General features: G+C 58.2%; 2 protein-coding genes across 4 annotated transcripts in view; one reads left to right on the forward strand and one right to left on the reverse strand.

Moving 5' to 3' along the window:
- NMT1 (N-myristoyltransferase 1) overlaps positions 1-5,824 on the forward strand; it is a 36,569-nt gene extending 30,745 nt beyond the window's left edge. For 2 of the 3 annotated variants that reach the window (XM_039504286.1, XM_039504288.1), the window contains exons 8-12: positions 118-226; positions 1,784-1,954; positions 2,359-2,526; positions 3,001-3,138; positions 5,495-5,824. In XM_039504286.1, coding sequence (XP_039360220.1) covers positions 118-226; positions 1,784-1,954; positions 2,359-2,526; positions 3,001-3,138; positions 5,495-5,515 — 607 coding nt within the window. In that variant the 3' untranslated portion in view covers positions 5,516-5,824. Of the gene's footprint in view, positions 1-117; positions 315-1,783; positions 1,955-2,358; positions 2,527-3,000; positions 3,139-5,494 lie in introns of those variants that run through there. The other variant, XM_039504289.1, reaches the window with a different exon arrangement.
- Positions 5,825-15,478: 9,654 nt separating this feature from the next.
- The window catches only part of PLCD3 (phospholipase C delta 3), a 50,819-nt gene continuing 48,975 nt past the window's right edge, over positions 15,479-17,322 (reverse strand). Inside the window, exons 15-16 of the mRNA XM_039504324.1 lie at positions 16,961-17,110; positions 15,479-16,309 (exon numbers count right to left, since the gene is read on the reverse strand). Coding sequence (XP_039360258.1) covers positions 16,221-16,309; positions 16,961-17,110 — 239 coding nt within the window. The 3' untranslated portion in view covers positions 15,479-16,220. The remainder of the gene's footprint in view (positions 16,310-16,960; positions 17,111-17,322) is intronic.

Raw genomic sequence — 17,322 nt, forward strand, 5'->3', positions numbered from 1 at the left:
GGGGTCTTGTGCTCTTGCTTGCCCCCTTCTGGCACTTCAAGGACTCACATGCTCTTTCCAGCCTTCTCCTCCCTGGCGAGCGTCCTGCCCGTGTGACCGAGACTTGTGTTTCTGCAGATACTGGCATCGGTCCCTGAATCCTCGGAAACTGATTGAAGTCAAGTTCTCCCACCTGAGCAGGAACATGACTATGCAACGCACCATGAAGCTCTACCGGCTGCCGGAGGTGTGTGCGTGGGGATGTAGTAGCTGCTGCCTCTCTCGGCTCCCTGCAGAGCGCAAAGGGCTCGCTCCTGAGCTGGCCGTGGAGGGAGGTGAATTGCTGAGGCTCACACATCCGAGCGGGGGTTCCGAGTTCCTCCCGGGTGTGGTCAGTGTAGCAGACAGGGCCCGGACGGCCACCGCTAGCTGCCTAGCGCGGAGCTCGTGCTGCCCGAGTCCCTGCGCTGCTCTTTGAACGTGTGCCGCTGTGGGCCCTGAGTTCTCGCGAACGCCGACCCCTGCCCGTCACGCCCGGGCTTGGCAGCGATTGCAGAGGGATTTGCTTTAACAGCCAACCTGTGTAGTCATCCCCTGCAGCGCGCTGGGGTGGCCGCTGCCCGAGTGCAGTGACAGCCAGGAAAACGGCAGCGCCTGCCTGGCTTTGCTGCTCCCTCTGGCAAGTCGGAGTCGCTGCTTCCTACTCCAGAGCCAGCCCAGCTCGCGGGGAGCTGGCAGCCGGCCTGCCTCACTCCTGAGCAGCTGCTGACTAAAGAGTGTTCTTCCTTCTTTAAGGAGTATTTAGGATGCCCGTCGCCATAGCAACCAATCACTTATTTGCAACAGAAACTGAAAAGCAGCCCTGGGTCTGGCCAGACACTGCTGCTCCATGGGGCAGGAATCGGCTCAGACTGGAAACAAACCCCAGCACAACCCAGGCCTCCTGCTCGGCTCTGGGCTGGCCAGGCCATTGTGCGCCGGATGCAGCTCGATTTGTCAGCGCGCAGGCTGAGCGTGCAGCCCCCGCAGTTCAGAGAACCCACCTTTGGAGGTATAAACGGAGCACGATGCTCTGGACGTCACTTAGAGCAGCGCAAGGAGCTGCTGCGTCCTTGGGCGGGATCCCAGAGCACTTGGTAAACTCATAAATGAGCTGCACCCTGGCATCACCCCCCTTGACCCTGGGCTCAATTGTGCCACTGTGACGAGCGGGGGCAGGGCCTTGATTTTGCCTCTTATCCGAAAGCTGGAACCTCTGGTGCACTTGGGCACCGTGGTAGGGTGTAGGCTCAGTGCCAAGCCAGGGAAGCTGCCACTTACTGGGTCACCAGCCTCATTTTCCTGCAGCACCTGCGTATTTCTTAGCAGTCTCTTGCCCAGCCTGGCCCACTCAGCGTGTGTGGGACATGAGACCAGAGCAGGGGCACCATGGCTGCAAGCCTGGCATGACTCTGCAGCTCTGACAACACCACGCGTTATTGTAGGGCATGGGTGGCCGGAAGCCTCTTTGCATGCGGCAGACCCCCAAGCATGGGATTCCGGGACCCCTGTGCAGGTGGTCTTGGCCGCTCTCTGCAGGGCGTCGGTTAAAGGAAGTCAGGTGGGCAGGCGTCTGCGGCTGGGCCGAGGTGTGTGGGGCCTGAGCAGAAAAGAGCAGTGTGGGGATGCCCTGTAGCCAGCTGCTGTGGGCGGGTCCCTCTTCGTTAATCATCATTAGCAATCCTGGCCCTTCGGGTGCTGAAAACATCTGCTCAAGCCAAGATGCTCTCGAGTCGGCACGGACAGTTTCTCTCCCTCTCTTCAGACTCCGAAGACGTCCACCCTGCGGGCAATGGAGCACAGAGACATTGCTGCCGTGCACAAGCTTCTGACCGAGTACCTGAAGCAGTTCCACCTGACCCCAGTCATGAGTCGCGAGGAGGTGGAGCACTGGTTCTTCCCTCAGGAGAACATCATCGACACCTTCGTGGTGGAGGTGAGCCGGCAGGGCCGAGAGAAAATGTCACCTGGGCCCCACTCACTTTGGAAGGCTCAGCTGGTTCTCTGCCTGCTGAGCGTCGGTAGCCTCCTCCCCGGCTCAGACGGGGGTCGCTGGCCCAGAGCCGTGGGAGGAGATGGCTCCCACGTGCTTCGGAGGAGGGGTGGGGCGGGCAGTGCCTGCGTTGGGCTCCACAGGGCAGGCCTCAGGGTGCAGTAGAGGCTGGATTATTGCAAGTGTCGCCGTGCTGCCTTGGCACCAGCCTCGGCGCTGCCCTGAGGCACTGGCCTTGCGGCCTGGCCCTGTTAGCTCCCGAACGGCCTCGGATGGTTCTTGCTTGTTGCTCTGTCCTGTCTCGGCCTGGCTCAGGCCGTACCTACGCTGCTGCCGTTTGCTTTCAGAGCCCCACCGGCGAGGTGACAGACTTCCTGAGCTTCTACACGCTGCCTTCCACCATCATGAACCACCCCACTCACAAGAGCCTGAAAGCCGCGTACTCCTTCTACAACGTGCACACCAAGACTCCCCTCCTCGACCTCATGAGCGACGCCCTCATCCTCGCCAAGTCGGTGAGCAGGCCTGGAGCCCCTTTGCCCCGGGAGCCTGAGACCTGTGACTGCAGCCGCCTCCTCACCAGCTGCATGGGGCCCTTGAGATCTGGGGGGCCGCAGACGTGGGCCCCACCCACCTTTAAAAGAAAGCGTGAATGATGAAACCTCGTTTTAGGGCAGTGAGGAGCGTGTGCTTTGCCCATCCTGGTCTCCCAGAACGACCCTGGCCTGACAGCTCCGGAGCCAGAACCCCTGGGTTTATAGCAGGGGCAGCAGCTGAGCAGGTTTCTCTCAGTGGCCCCCATCCCCTAGAGAGGGGGAGTCAATCCAGGGCCTCTCCATTGGGGTGATCAGCTAAAGGCCATGTGGCAGGTTGTGGGAGGCTTTCGGGGAGGGCAGTGCCTGGGGGCGGAGCAGCACCGCATGGCTGGAGAGGCTGGCCCAGGGGGAGGTTTGCTGATGACCTCTCTCTATCTCCCCTGTCCCATGCAGAAGGGGTTTGATGTGTTCAATGCACTGGATCTCATGGAAAACAAAACCTTCCTGGAGAAGCTGAAGTTTGGGATCGGGGACGGGAATCTGCAGTATTATCTTTACAATTGGAAATGCCCCAGCATGGGGGCAGAGAAGGTAAGTGGTCGCCCTGGGGGGGGCTGGCTGGGGGGCTGTGCGGTGGGTTTTCTCGTTTGGTGGCTGGAATGGTTTCTTCCAAGAGCTCTCGCCAGTGCGCTGCTGAGTCAGATCACCGGCCGCTGAGCTGGCAACAGCCAACGTGCGACGCTTCAGCAGAGCAGCTTGTAATGCGCTTGTCAAGGGGAATGCCAGGGACGTCCTCCTGAGCCCAGCCCAGCCGGCTCCTGCAGCCTCTGGGCCGCTGGGAATTAGCACCTGGATACCACAGGCTTTGCTCTTCGCCTGTGGGGGAGGGTTTCCTTGGGCTGAGTCGCTGCCCTGCTACCAGGGGCCAGGCAACTAGAAGCCCTCGCCCAAAGGCTCCATCTGGCAGCCTCCCCCAGACCCTGGCGGCGGCTGGCTACACCACCTGTGTCTTAGCAAAGCCACCTTTCTGTCCCCTTGGAGCACAGGCTGAGGTAGCAGCCCCTGAGCCTTAATGGTTTGGCTACTGACTCCTGTGTCACCATAGGGAAACCGAGGCAGGGCAGCGGTGCCCTGCCCATCTGTACAATGGAGCTAGGACGCAGGGCTGGGGAGAGTTGGTGTTGGAAAGTGCTTTACAGATGCAGAGCGCTCCGTGAGCGCGAGGGCTAAGCCCCTGCCTAGCCATCAGGAGCCTTCCTTTGCGGGTGCTTAGGAACGAGGCAGCGTCTGGCAGGAGGTTTGTGCTGTGCAGGGCTGCGTGCGGGAATGGGCAGGACCCACAGACACAGGACCTGTGAGTGCCGCCTGTCAGCCTTTTCTCGGGTCTTTAAAACCCGTCACTCGGCTGTTTCGCCACCTGCCTGATGTCGTGGTGCCCGCTGGACCATGCCTGTGTAAGGAACACGCTTGGTGGAGAGAATCCAGCCCGTGTCCTGTCCGTGTCTCAGTGTCACAGGGCCCTGCCCTCAGTAGCTCCTGCAGCGAGGCTGGCCAGCCGCTGGTGGGTGGCTTCACGCCTGCCCCGTGGGTTCGAAATACCCGGACTGCTTGGAATTGCCATTTCCCAGGCTTGGCTTCCCCTCTCCCAGCTTGGGCAACGGGACCCGGGGGTCTTTGCCTCTGTATGAGCAGGTGTTTTGTCCTGGAGGCCTTGACCCCAGCTTCCCGTCCCTTCGTGCTGGCTTGCCCATTTGTCCACCACATCCGCACCCCAGAGGTGGCAGCAGTTCAGTAAATTGCCTTGGGATGGAGGTTGCACTAAAATTATAAAATGTTCCTGTTACATAGCGGCGCATTTGTGCTCTGGGCTGGGCAGGAGATACGGTGTCCAGGCTGGCTGGAGTAACAGGACCTGCCACGCTGGTCCCACAGCACTGGAGTGTCTGCTGCCGTCTTTGGCAGTGGCCAGTCTCTGTTGCAGGTTCACAGGACGCACCTGGCCACGTTTGCATTGCTGCTTGTGGCAGTGGGAGAAAATGGCTCTGGCCATTGGGATTCTACCCTAATCCGGCCATGGTGCCCCTTGCAGCCGTGAATTCCCCAGCAGTTACCTGGGGGCAGTGCCCCGGCACGGAGTCAGAACCAGATCAGGCTTTTCTCACTTGCTGAGAATTAGCCGTTCCAGAGCAGCCAGCCGGTCGCTAATCCATCACTGAGCGCACCGCTTGGAATGGCTGCACTGGGGACCTGTGCTGCTGCTGTTACCCAGGAAGGCGCTGAGTACAAACCCCCGGGGCCTGAGCCCAGCTGGGCACTGGGCAGTGCTGGCCCTTCCCCAGCACCTCCCGTCAGCAAATCTGAGCACTTCCCAAACCAGAAATGACCCATCACACAACAGCTGGCACCAGGGAACCCCCGAGAGTGGCTGGCTCCTTCGAAAGGGGATCCCCGTGCAGAAAACTGGCTTCTAAACTAAAAGGCACTAACTTAGCCAGGGGAAAACCTGACCATAAATACAAATCACCCCCAATTGCCCAAATCTTGCACTGGCAGGGACCTGTCCAGTGCGCACTGGGGCAGTCCATATCACCCCCGTCTCCCCCAAGGCACGGGGTAAGTATCTGTCCCAGGTCACGCAGAGCAGGGTAGGCCCCATGGGTCTTGACTGCTAGCCCTATACTCTAGCACGGGACCACCACTGTGAGCAGGGGGCGCTCTTTCTCCAGCACCTTCAGGCCTTTGCCACGGGTTCCCTTGGGGCTGTGACGCGTTGTTGGCCTGTTAGAGGCCACGGCTGGACTCCCACGTGCGGCTCAGATTGCTGCTGCGTGCCGGCAGCCATGGGGAGCACCGGAGAACATGTGCCAGGTGTCCAGAGTTGGGGTCTGAAGCAGAGAAGGTCTGTCACGTTAACACTTCCTAACCTGTTTCCCATTGGCTCTCTCAGGTTGGACTGGTGTTGCAGTAACCAATCCCCAGAGAGGGGCGGCAACGTCTCTGAGAAGTTGGGCCAGGAAGCGAAAGTTGCCACTGGCTGTTGGGATTTCCGTGGAAGCAAGACCCTCCCGCAGAGGAGCTGGGACTGAACCATCACCTGATTTTAATGATTGTCACAGGATGCCAGCTGCCACACCCTGGGCGGCAGCATCGGTCTCCTTTGTTTCAATTAATTGCATCCTCGTACAGACGTGATCAAGGGAATGTAACTGCTGCAGACTAGCTCGTGATTGGCCAATACTGGAGTTAACGGGTGAATAATAAAAGTATATATTATATATATTTTAAATCTTTCCTCTTGCAGACTGACCCAGCTGCCCACTTCCCCAGCTCTGCGTGTTGCCTTTTCTCAGCAAAAAGCTGGGTCTAAAATGGAACAGCTGCTTGCTGCCCTGGCCTCTGCAGGTCCGGGTTCAAATCCCGGCGTGGGTCACAAGCGTGGATGACTTTGGTGGCTTCATCACCACCAAGGAAACTGCTGATCAGCACGTGCATGCTAGAGACTGGGCCAAGAACAGTGGGGCAGGGTGGAGGGTGCTGCTCTGGGATGACTGGAGGGCCCAGGACCGAGGCTTGTTGGAGGAGTTGCCTGGCTGTCTCTGGGGTTCTCCCCTCATTTTCCTGAGCTCCAGATTCATTAACAATGTGATGCGGCAGGATGGGCGTCCATCTGTGTCCTGGACCCCGCGGGTGACGAAAGCCAAGGGCTGGAGAAGTCACTTCCTGCTGGAAGGCCCAACCATTGAGAGGAGCTGCCATGAGACCGCTTTTCCGGCTAGCCCCTGCCTGGTGCCTGGATGGCCCTGCCGGCCTGCCAAGAAGGAAATTGCTATTCACAGCTAAGGACTATCTGGGTCTGATCAAGGCAGACCTGGGGCTTCAGCCTCCCCCGCACCTTTGAGACATGGCCCCTCCCTGCTGGGTTCGATGAGCTGAACCGACCCTCGCTATGCTCTGGAGAAGCAGCTGTTCATGAAGCGCCCCAAGGAACCTGGCTTTCGGACTCTCGGTGGTGCAAATCCGTAACCACAGCACTGAGTCACCCAAACTCCTCCCTGCCCCCGGCAGCCCATGCCACGTAGCTGCAGTAACCATGCCAGCCAGGCCAGAATCCGTTCTGCAACCCCGTCTCTCTGGGAAAGGCAGGGGTCTGGTGCACCTTGGCTTGGCTATCTTGGCGGTTCTGGGGTTACCCATTGTTGCACCTTTCGGGGGCTCTGAAGCATGACAGTCCCTTCCAAGCTCATTTTTCTTCATGCCTTTTGTTTCATGTCTCTATAAATCCGTGGTACACCTACATCTCGAATACTATGTGCAGATGTGGTCACCCCATCTCAAAAAAAGATATATTGGAATTGGAAAAGGTTCAGAAAAGGCAACAAAAACGATTGGGGTATGGAATGGCTGTGGTATGAGGAGAGATTAATAAGACTGGGACTTTTCAGCTTGGAAAAGAGACGACTAAGGGGGGTATATGAGCGAGGTCTATAAAATCATGACTGGTGTGGAGAAAGCAAATAAGGAAGTGTTATTTACTCCTTCTCATAACACAAGAACCAGGGTCACCAAATGAAAGTAATAGGCAGCAAATTTAAAACAAACAAAAGGAAGTATTTTTTCATACAATGCACAGTCAACCCTTGGAACTCCTTGCTAGAGGATGTTGTTAAGGCCAAGACTATAACAGGATTCAAAAAAGAACTAGAGAAGTTCATGGAGGATCGGTCCATCAATGGCTATTAGCCAGGATGGGCAGGGATGGTGTCCGTAGCCTCTGTTTGCCAGGAGCTGGGCATGGGCGACGGGATGGATCACTTGGTGATTCCCTGTTCTGTTCATTCCCTCTGGGGCACCTGGCATTGGCCGCTGTCGGCAGACAGGAGACTGGGCTAGATGGACCTTTGGTCTGACCCAGTGTGGCCGTTCTTATGTTCTGGTTTCTAAAGTGGCCTGTGCAATGATCGGAACATCCCAAATGACTGTTTCCCCCGTTGTCTGCACAAGAGCATCCCTTCGCCTAGATTTTTATCCTGGGAAGCCTCACCAGGTTCACGTTCTCTTCTTTTAATGGTCCTCTCACTGCCCAGGCAGGGGACTAGACCATGAGAACAATCTGTGAAGGGCGGGGGAGGGGATTTGCCATCACTGGACTTTTTGAATCTTGAGAGTGGACGTTTTGCTGTAGTTCAGCCCGGAGTTCAGGGAAGTCCTGGGGCCGGTGCATAAGGGGGTCAGATTAGATGATCACAGTGGTCCCGTAAGGCCCTGTAATTCTAATCCAAGACCAGGCCACCCCTTCTCTGCTGCTGTTGGCAAAAGCTGTTTCTAACTGTGTGACGAGCCTCGCTGGGGGAAGCGTTTCTGCCTGTCCATTGGGAGACGCGTGTGAGCTCCCACAAGGAAATCTACACAGACCTTGGAGGGCGCTTCCTACACGGTTGCTTGGAAATCTCTGGCCCAGCTTGGTGCACAGTCCGGCGGTTGGTGGAAGAGACCCCGTAGTGGGCAAGCCTTGCGGCTTAGAGCCCCACTGGGTTTCACATCCCTGGGGCAGTACAGTGCCCCGCCGGTGCAGTGGGACTCCCACAGAAACAAACTGACCAGGAGCAAAGGCCTCAGCAGGTTCCTGAGGTACAGGCCAACGTGTGCATGAAAACCCTCCAGCCCAGGCGCCCACTGGCCAGTCTGCAAGGCAGGGGGAGAGCCCCGGCCTGCTCACCGAGCCAGAGGAAAGACCAGGAATGTGCTCTGGTGGGAAGGTCCTGCCCCGGTCTGTGTGGTGGGCACATGCCTAAGGCCTGCACTGCTGACTCGGTGCGACAGGAAAACCCTGCTGCAGTGAGCCTGTTCCCCGCATCCCGCTCCAGGCAGGGCAGGGAGTGTTTGCTTTGGTTGGCCTGGACGTCACTGGGCCTTGGGGCGGCGGCGGCAGCAGGTGGTGGGTTGCAGCAGCAGCTCCACCCAACCAATGGCTACGCCCAGAACCTCGTGGCCTGCCATCCTTCTGCGTCTGATCCCAGGGGGGCGAGTGTGGGAATTGTGCCAACCCGATCAGAGCAGAGCGGCCGCTCGTCCTGTGTCACGTGCACGTATCGTAACCCCGCGTCGGCACAGCTAGCAGCCGGACACCTGATGCAGGAGGACACCGAGTTCAAGCGTTCCCGCCGACTCTGCTGCTGGACAGACTGGATGGGGTTGAAGCTCATGCATAGCCCAGTGCAGACCATCCGGAAGGAGTGTGTGTGGAGACAGCTGGATTCCTGGGGTGCGGAGCCGAGGGCAGTGCGGTTCGTGCTCGCTAGAACGCCATTGGGCTGGAATACGAGTATCCAGCCCCACTCTGCAACGCAGCGCTGCCCGATGGGACGCTGACGGGTGCTTCGCATCGAACGTCGGCTGGCAGGAGAACTGAGCCAGCGCATGGCTGATGGGATGGAACCGGAAATGATACTCCACTTGAGGGTAGGAAGATCGGGTGGGGCTTGCTGGCTGGATTTCAGTGGGGAATTGCATTAGAGCATTACCAGCACGTGCCAAGGGACTCCTCCAGGCTCAGCCACTGCTCGTGTTGTCTGTGCCTTCTGCGTCCCATTGGAAACCTCACTTCCTAGAACGGCGTCTTATGGCCGGCTCCACAGCGTGCACCGCAGTGAGAGTGTCCTAGGGCGGAGCCAGGAGACAGTGGTTGGATCTTCCCATCACTAGCCAAAGAGAGAAATGGGGGTGTCTGGGAGGGGCCTGGCCTTGTGCCCTGGGAGCAGGGAGGGAACCACTCACCATGTCTCTCACTGGGCCCTGTGTTTAACGATTCCTTAGACCCTTCTTTTGTATTGACCCTCCAGGGCTTGACTGTTGTCACTTGCAGTGAGAGGGGGGCCCAGCGTGGTTGACAGTTGAAAGCACAGGGCTTTATTTATGCTCTTTAGATAAGGCCAGTGCAGGACGTCCTCAGTGTGTGTTTGAAAGCCAGCGGTGGCCAACTCCTGTCGAGTCGCCTGGGGCCTGTGGATTCTGGTCACTCCTCTGCTGCCTGCTGAGATGATTTGCTGCTGCTTCGGCCATAAGGAGATTTAAACTTCTCCCCCAAAGACGTTTCCAAAGCACCATGTGTGGCGGACTCTCTGGCAGGGCGTTGTCAGGCTCTGCCCCGGCTGTGCTCCTGACAGAATAACTGCCTGGTGCATCTTGATGGACAGAAGTGACCCCCCCCCCCAAATTGCATGGAGCCATCCCACCCCCCAGCCCTGCTGTTTCCCAGGGAGGGGCTGTGGGTGCTGCAGTTTCCCAGCTGCTCCTGCAATGAGAACAGGGGGTCTCGGGCGTGGGCCCAGATTCTCTGCTACTAGAGCCTGCTGGGGAAGTGTAGGACAGCCATCTTGGAATGCAATGCCAGCTGCATGCAGTAGGGGGGTGCAGCTGCCACGTAACCGCTGAAAAGCGCTGCTGCGGGAACCGAAGCTGCATCCAAGGAACAACCCAGCTCTCCAGCAGAGGGCGCTCAAAGCCACAGGCCGTCAGCATGCACCGGTTCTTGGAGCGCTTGCTGGTATCGATTCCAATCAGCTGTGCGCGCCGTGTGCACAGTCGCCGGAAGGTTTTTCCCTAGCAGTACCCGTTGGGTCAGCTGTGGAGCCCCCTGGAGTCGCGCTTTCATGGCACCGCATACAGGGCCCTGCCGACCTGCCGCCTCTCCAGTTCCCTCTTACCGCCAGTGACGGTCGTTGGAACGTTCCCTCTCTCGCTTGTCGAGTGATCCCCCCAGTAGCTTTCGCTGAAAATGTCTTGCAAATAGTTTAGACGTTTGTTTATAGTTGTAGTTTAGAGAGAGAAGTTTTAGTGGTTATTGGGGGTTCTCCCCATTTCCTTTCCCTTCCCTGGGGCCGGGCCATGCCTCGGTCCCAGGAGTTCAAACCGTGTGGGGTCTGCCCAAAGGCCACCCACACGCACCTGTCTTACGGGCCCGGGTGAGTCCCACCAAAGACAGGGGCAAGAGCGGCGGGAGTTTTTGTCCCCGCACTAAGAAAGGGGCCATAGATTAAATGGAGGCAGCCCTGCGACCGCAATCAGAGTCCAGCCCTGGGGATCCCGCACCAGGCTCCTCTGGGTCAGGCTGCAGCTCAGCGGCTTCACTTAGGGAGGCACAGAAAGACTGACAGGGGCGCTCCCCCCTCGAGCGCCGGAGTGTGACAGTAAGGGAGTGCGAGCCGGGCCGGTCACTCCTCTCCAGCGGTGCAACAAGCAGCACCGTCTACTACTGGCCCACAAGCGGCCCATCGAGTCCGGTGCCGGTGCAAGAGGGCAGGAGGAAGACCTGGACCTACCTTCTACCGCAGAGACTTTCAAGCCGGCCCAGGACCTTATAGCCCTGACAGACCCGCCTTCGCCAGTGCCCACTTCTGAAGGTTTGTAGTCGGGGGACTCACTACCAATTTGCAGTCCTCCCGTTCGGCCTATCAGCAGCACCTCGGGAGTTCACCAGATGTGTGTCAGTCGTGGCTGCCTTCCTGCGGAAAAGACACGTCCAGGTATTCCTGTACCTCGACGACTGGCTAGTGAACGGCTGGTGCAGGACACACGTGGATCAACTGGTCACCCAGATAAGATCCACCTTCGACTCTTTGGGCCTTTTCCTAAACACTCAAAAGTACACACACACACACACACACACACACACACGTACGTTATCAGAGAATAGAGTTCACAGGGGCGGTGCCAGACATGAGACAGGCCAGAGCATTTCTACCTCAGTCCCGCTTTCACTCCATACATGACCTCAGACAGATGGCAAGGAGTTGCTTGAAACTCCTCGGACACGGCATCGTGCACGTACGTGGTCCCAACACGCAAGGCTCAGTCAGAGCTCTCCAGGCTTGGCTGGGATCTGTCACACTTCCACTGAGGGTTCTTGAGTCTCTTCCGTGGTGGCTTGACCCTCGCACGGTGTGTACAGGGGTCACATTCTCCAAACCGCGCCCCTTGGTCACCGGCGCATTGAAATGGGGTGGGGCGCTCACCACGGAGAGCACAGAACTTAAGGCCTCTGGTCTCTGGGGGAGCTGTTGCTGCACATCAGTGTCGGGGAGCTCAGGGCGGTTTCTCTGGCATCAGACTTTTCAGCCTCATCTGGAGGGCAAATGCATAACCGACAACATGACAATGACGTTTTACATCAACAAACAAGGTGGAGCGCGCTCCTCTCCCCTATGTCAGGAAGCCCTGCAGCTCTGCGAGTTCTGTGTAACACACTCGATCCTTCTGGAAGTTTCCTACCTGCCTGGATATGAGAACGAGCTAGCAGACCATCTCAGCATATCTTTTCACAACCACCAATAGTCCATTCGCCCTGACATAATAAACAACATCTTCCAACGGCGGGGATTTCCCCAAGTCGACTTGTTTGCCACAAGGAGCAACCAGAAGTGCCTTCAATTCTGCTCCTTCCTGAGCCACAGCAAAGTGGGGGTGCAGGACCCTCTGGCTTCCCCAGGACGTGTTTCTCTGGCAGACGTGTTTCTTCTTCCATGGAGGGACCAGCTCTTCTACTCGTCCCCGGGCGATGCTCTGGAACTGCTCCCCTCAAAGCCAGTCAGGACTCTGGGGAGCCTCCTCTCCCTTGGAGCAGACTTGTTCAGGGCAAGAAGCTCACATGGCTTCACCTCCTGGGTCTGACCTTGGAGCATTCAGCATCCTCTGCCCCTCCGTGCGCTTCCCACAGCGAGTCCGCCCCGGCGGGGTCCTGGGGAAGCCAGAGGGTCCTGCACCCCCACTTTGCAGTCAGATGTGACTCTCAGCCAGCCAGTAAAACAGAGGTTTATTCAATGACAGGAACATGATCTAAAACAGAGCTTGTAGGTACTGAGAACCAGATCCCTTGGCCGAGTCCATTCTGGGGCCCAGCGAGCCAGACACCCCCATCTGCCCTCACTCCTCATCCCCAGCCAGCTCCCAACTGAACCCCACCCCCAGCCCTTTGTCTCTTTCCTGGGCCAGGGGGTCACCTGATCTCTTTATTCACCTTTAGCCACCCCCTTGCAGGGGGGAAGGGCCCCGGCCATTTGTTGCCAGGAGACAGAGTGTCAGCCATTTATGCACACTGGAGACTTAAGAAATGCATAGGGGAAACTGAGGCACCCACACAGTATTCAGAGGAAACATTAAGAACAGTCCCACTTCCTCACACCCTCACACCCCACTCATCCACAAGGTCCTCCTCAAGATCTGGAGTGACAGGGCCTCAGTTAGCCTGGTGGAACCAGCTTGGCCCCGCCAACGTTGGTACATCATGTTGCTGGAACTCTGGGTGGAGACGCCAATCACCCTTCCGTTAGTTCCAGATCTCATCACTCAACATCACGGACAGCTCCAGCACCCCAATCTCAAATCTCTCCCCCTCATGGCTTGGAAGCTGTGTGACTAAATCCTCTAGAACGCACATGTTCAGACCCCGTTAGAGAAGTCCTTCTTGGTAGTAGAAAGCCTTCAATCAGGGCTACCTGTTTCGCCAAGTGGAAGCGATTCTCAGTTTGGTATTCGCAGAGCCGTATCCCTCTGCCTCAGTCTTCAATTCCCTTTATCTTGGAATACCTGTTTAAGCTGAAACAGCAGAGTCTCACATTCATCGACAAAGATTCACCTGGCCTGAAACCGTAACCTGGTGCTCTCAAGGCTGATGGGACCTCCATTCGAGCCCTTAGCGACGTGCTCCCTACTCAATCTATCATATAAAGCGGCTTTCCTGGTCACAATAACCTCAACCAGAAGGGTGTCTGAGCTAAAGGCCCTCACATCTGACCCTCCTTATACCACCTTTTACAAGGACAAGGTGCAGCTCCAACCACATCCAGAGTTCCTCCTGAAGGTGGTCTCCAACTTCCATGCCAACCAAGACACAATCCTTCCGGTCTTTTTCCCGAAGCTTCATGCCAACAGCTGTGAGCAGAGGCTCCACTCCCTGGACGTTGGCCGGGCCTTGGCTTTTCATATTGAATCGACATAACGGTTCCGCAAGTCAAACCAGCTGTTTGTGGTGGACAGGATGATGGGTGTCCTCCCAGAAGCAATCCTCTTGGATCACATCCTGTATCTGGGTGTGCTATGACCTTGCCAAGGTTCCTGCCCCTGCTCTGACAGCACACTCTACCAGAGCTCAGGTATATTTGGCGGCCCTTCTGGTCCAGGTCCCACTTCAGGGTCCTCAGTGCACACGTTCACTTCCCATTACGCCAGCACCCAGCACGCCAGGGATGATGCAGCATTCAGCAGTAGAGCTGTGCTTCAATCAGCCATTCCTTGAACTCCGACTCCGCTTGCTAGGTAAGGCTTGGGAGTCACCTCATTGGAATCGACATGAGCAAGCACTCGAAGAAGAAGAAATGGCTACTCACCTTCTCATAACTGTTCTTCCAAACCCACCCACCTTCCCCTCCCTCAGAGTAATCTGGCAAGAAGGAACTGGAGAGGCGGCAGGTCAGCAGGGCCCTATATGCAGCACCGTGAAGGTGTGACTCCGGGGGGCCCCATAGCCGACCCAATGGGTGCTGCTAGGGCAAAAACCTTCCAGCGACTGCGCATGGTGCACACACCTAATGGGAATGGACGTGAGCAACACATCTCGGACAACAGTTACGAGAAGGGAGGAAACCGTTGCTTTCTGCAGGCACTGACACACTAGCTGATGCACACCCTCGTCTGCACTGAGCATGCTCTGGTCTGGGTACCTCCCCTGCCCTGGTCATTCACCTACAGCAGCTGCAGCTCCAGGGCACAGATTGTCTGTCCGTCCGTCTGTCTGTGCTGTGCAGCGCGCAGGGCTCGAGGTGCTATTGTCACCCAAGTGTCAGCACTTCCCAAGCAGAAGAGGGAGGTCTAGATCCTAGCTACAGCCCAGGACAATTACTGACAGCAAACAGGGGAGGGGTCCTGGGGACAAGGGTGAGTGTAAACCCCCACTCCTGGGCCAGGGCAGCCCTCGATGTTACGCGGCCCTAGAGCTGGGGGGAGGATGGAGGATTTTTTCCACAGAAAAATTTGACTTTTCAGCAAAAAATAAAAATCTGAACTATTTAGCTTCAGAACTGCAGCTGCAGCACCACCAGGTGCCTCAATAGTTCCCAGTCTCCATTAGCCAGGCTCCCCGGTCAGACTACATCCCCCATGGTGCTCCACTGTCCTGGAGCTGTGGTGCATTCTGGGAGATGTAGTGCAGCTGGTGAAGGAAACCCATAAAGGAGACTGGAGGCAAGAGGCAGCTGAACTACCCCATCCCCGAGGCGCTGCAGTGACCTTACAATAGAATTGGGGCGTTGAACTGGGTTTTTGTTGTTGTTTTTTTAAAACAGAAGCTGGAAGGTTTCCCAGAGGCAGGTACTTTTCATGAAAAATGTAGTTCAGGCAAAACCCCACTTTCCATCAGTTTCAGTATCTCCCAGCCCTTGACTGCCCGTCCCGGTCGTGCAGCCTACAGATTGCCACACATCATCTCCCCTGAACCCCCCGCCCCCACAGACAGCTGTTACCCATTGGCCAGAGGGGTAACGAGCCCCACGAGGAGATGGGTCAGTGGCTCTGCTCAGGCCCTGCCTACTGGAAAACGGTTGCTCGGTTCCTACCGTGCTTCCAGCTCCTGGCAAGTGGACGATAGCCTGTCGCTACTACACAATTGCTGCTGTGACTTTGGTTTGTATAATGAGTTTTAGCCATTAAACTGAGCAGGCTCCACCATTTTCTAAACCTCTGTGAGCTCCCCCCAGCCCCTGGGTCGGGCAGCGGCTGAGGGCTCCAGCTCCCAGCCCCTGGTAGCTATTGCTCAGGTATGGCCATAGGTGGAAGAGGGGCTTTGCCGAACACAGGCTCAGCAGCCTGACTGACCCTTTGCTGGCGGGGGCCAGGGCCAGGGAGGCAGAGACAGCAGGTGCCACAGGAGGAGTCTGGTAAAATAAACTTTTTATTAATCGCTTTACAATATATTCTACAGCTTGGAACAGGCCCTAGGACCTATCTTACAAACCACGCAGGCGGCCATGCTCACGCCTCAGGTCCTGCAGCCCCCGCAGCCGGCACCAGGCTCAGCTCCCGGCACGGAGCGAGGCCGCTCAAGGGTTAACTGGAAAGTCTGGCTGGCTGTCCGTCCGTCCCCGGCCTCCCCCAGCAGCGGGGGTAGGTGCGTGTGCCGGGGTGATGCACAGGGGAGTGGCCGTGTAGCTCAATCAATGCCAGCACTAGCTAGAAAAAACGTCCCCCATCTACCCGCCTGCTTTACAACTGCCCCTGCCACGGGGGCCGCGCTAAGACGGTCCCGGCCCGTCCAAGGCCCTTCCTCCGGCCTGGTTCCGCCAGCGCCCTGGGTGACGGGTGCAGCCCGTGGCCCCGGGGAGGAGGTGGGGGCAGAGGCTGGAGTCCTGGAGGGATTTAGCCCTCTCCAGGTTACTCTAGGGGGATGGGAACCAAACTAGTCTCTGCTGCTGCAGCAGCCAGGCCCTGGGCACAACAGCTGAACGGAGCAGAGGCCCCACCTCCCTCTGCAGCCCAGCCCCCAGGCATAGGTCTGGCTGGGCCTCCCCGCACCCAGCCGAGGAGGTTAACGTTGCACCGGCTCCTCGAGAGTCCTGCCACAGCTGCCCAGGTGCTGATCTCCCCCGCTCGCCACCTCCCAGGTGCTGATCCTCATCCTCGGGCTCTCACATCTTCTTGGCTTTAATGTGCACAAAGAGAGTGGCCGGCGCCAGGGATGCCCCGTCTCTGGAGAGCAGGTGGATGTGACGATACCCTGGGAACAGGGAGGGAGCAGGTGAGGCAGGGAAGCAAACAGCCCCTGGCCCTTTGGCCCCACAGCAAAGCTTTGTGCAGCATCTTCCCCCAAACGCTCTTTGCACTCCGCTAAGGAATCTGGTTAGCTGCTGCTGAAATGCAGCCACTGCTGGGGTGAAGTAGGGCCCAGCCACACTGCCCGTGGAGAGTAGGAAGGAACGCTGGTGCCCTGGCTGGCACTGGAGGGTAGGGGTGTGGGCAGGCTCCCAGCACTGCAAAGAAGAGTGCCAGCCAGCAGGGCAGGGGAAAGGCAGGTCGGGTCCCCCTCCCTGGCCTGGAGGAGGGTGGCTAGCCCCAAAGGAAGCCAGCAAGCAGCCTCTGCTCTGGTCTCCCTGGCAGCTTCTGGAGCGGGGATTGTGTGGCCATGGAGCTGCAGGACACAGAGCCTGATGGTGCCAGGCCTGCAGCAGGAGTCGCTCAGGCTCTGGGCACAGGGAGAGCCCTGCTGAGCTGTGGGGTCCCCGCCATTTCTCTACGCATCCCCCGAACCCGCTTTCATGGCCCCTCGCTGCAGCTCCCGCACCCCCCGTGCAGGGACCTCTGGCCAGTGCAGCCCCTGGGTTGGCAGAACGGGCACCGCTGGGCTGGCCGGCCCCTGCCAGGCACCCACCTTCCCTCAGGCTGGCGAAGGGCAGGGTGAACTGCCCCACAAAGTCGTTGCAGGAGGTGGTGTCATAATCTTCCACCACGAAGCGCACCAGGGCCAGCTCCGGCGCCCGCAGCTGGAAGCTCAGCGTCTCGTCCCAGCGTGGATTGAACCCTGCAGGGGTGGAGAGCGGACGGGGTCACAGACGGGCCAGCGGCCCTGTGTGCCCCCAGCCCAGGCGGGGCAGGCAGGTGGCGTTCACACGCCGGCACACAGCTGCGCTGGCCCCCGCGCGTGGCGAGGTCGCATGCCCCTGCGCTAACAGGCTCTCCCTGGGCTCCAGCACCAGTGGGGCCCCCTTCGCGCTCTGGGGAGCTGCCAGGCCA

The sequence above is a fragment of the Mauremys reevesii genome, linkage group 17, assembly GCF_016161935.1.
Source record: "Mauremys reevesii isolate NIE-2019 linkage group 17, ASM1616193v1, whole genome shotgun sequence".
In the NCBI taxonomy this organism is placed as follows: Eukaryota; Metazoa; Chordata; order Testudines; family Geoemydidae; genus Mauremys; species Mauremys reevesii.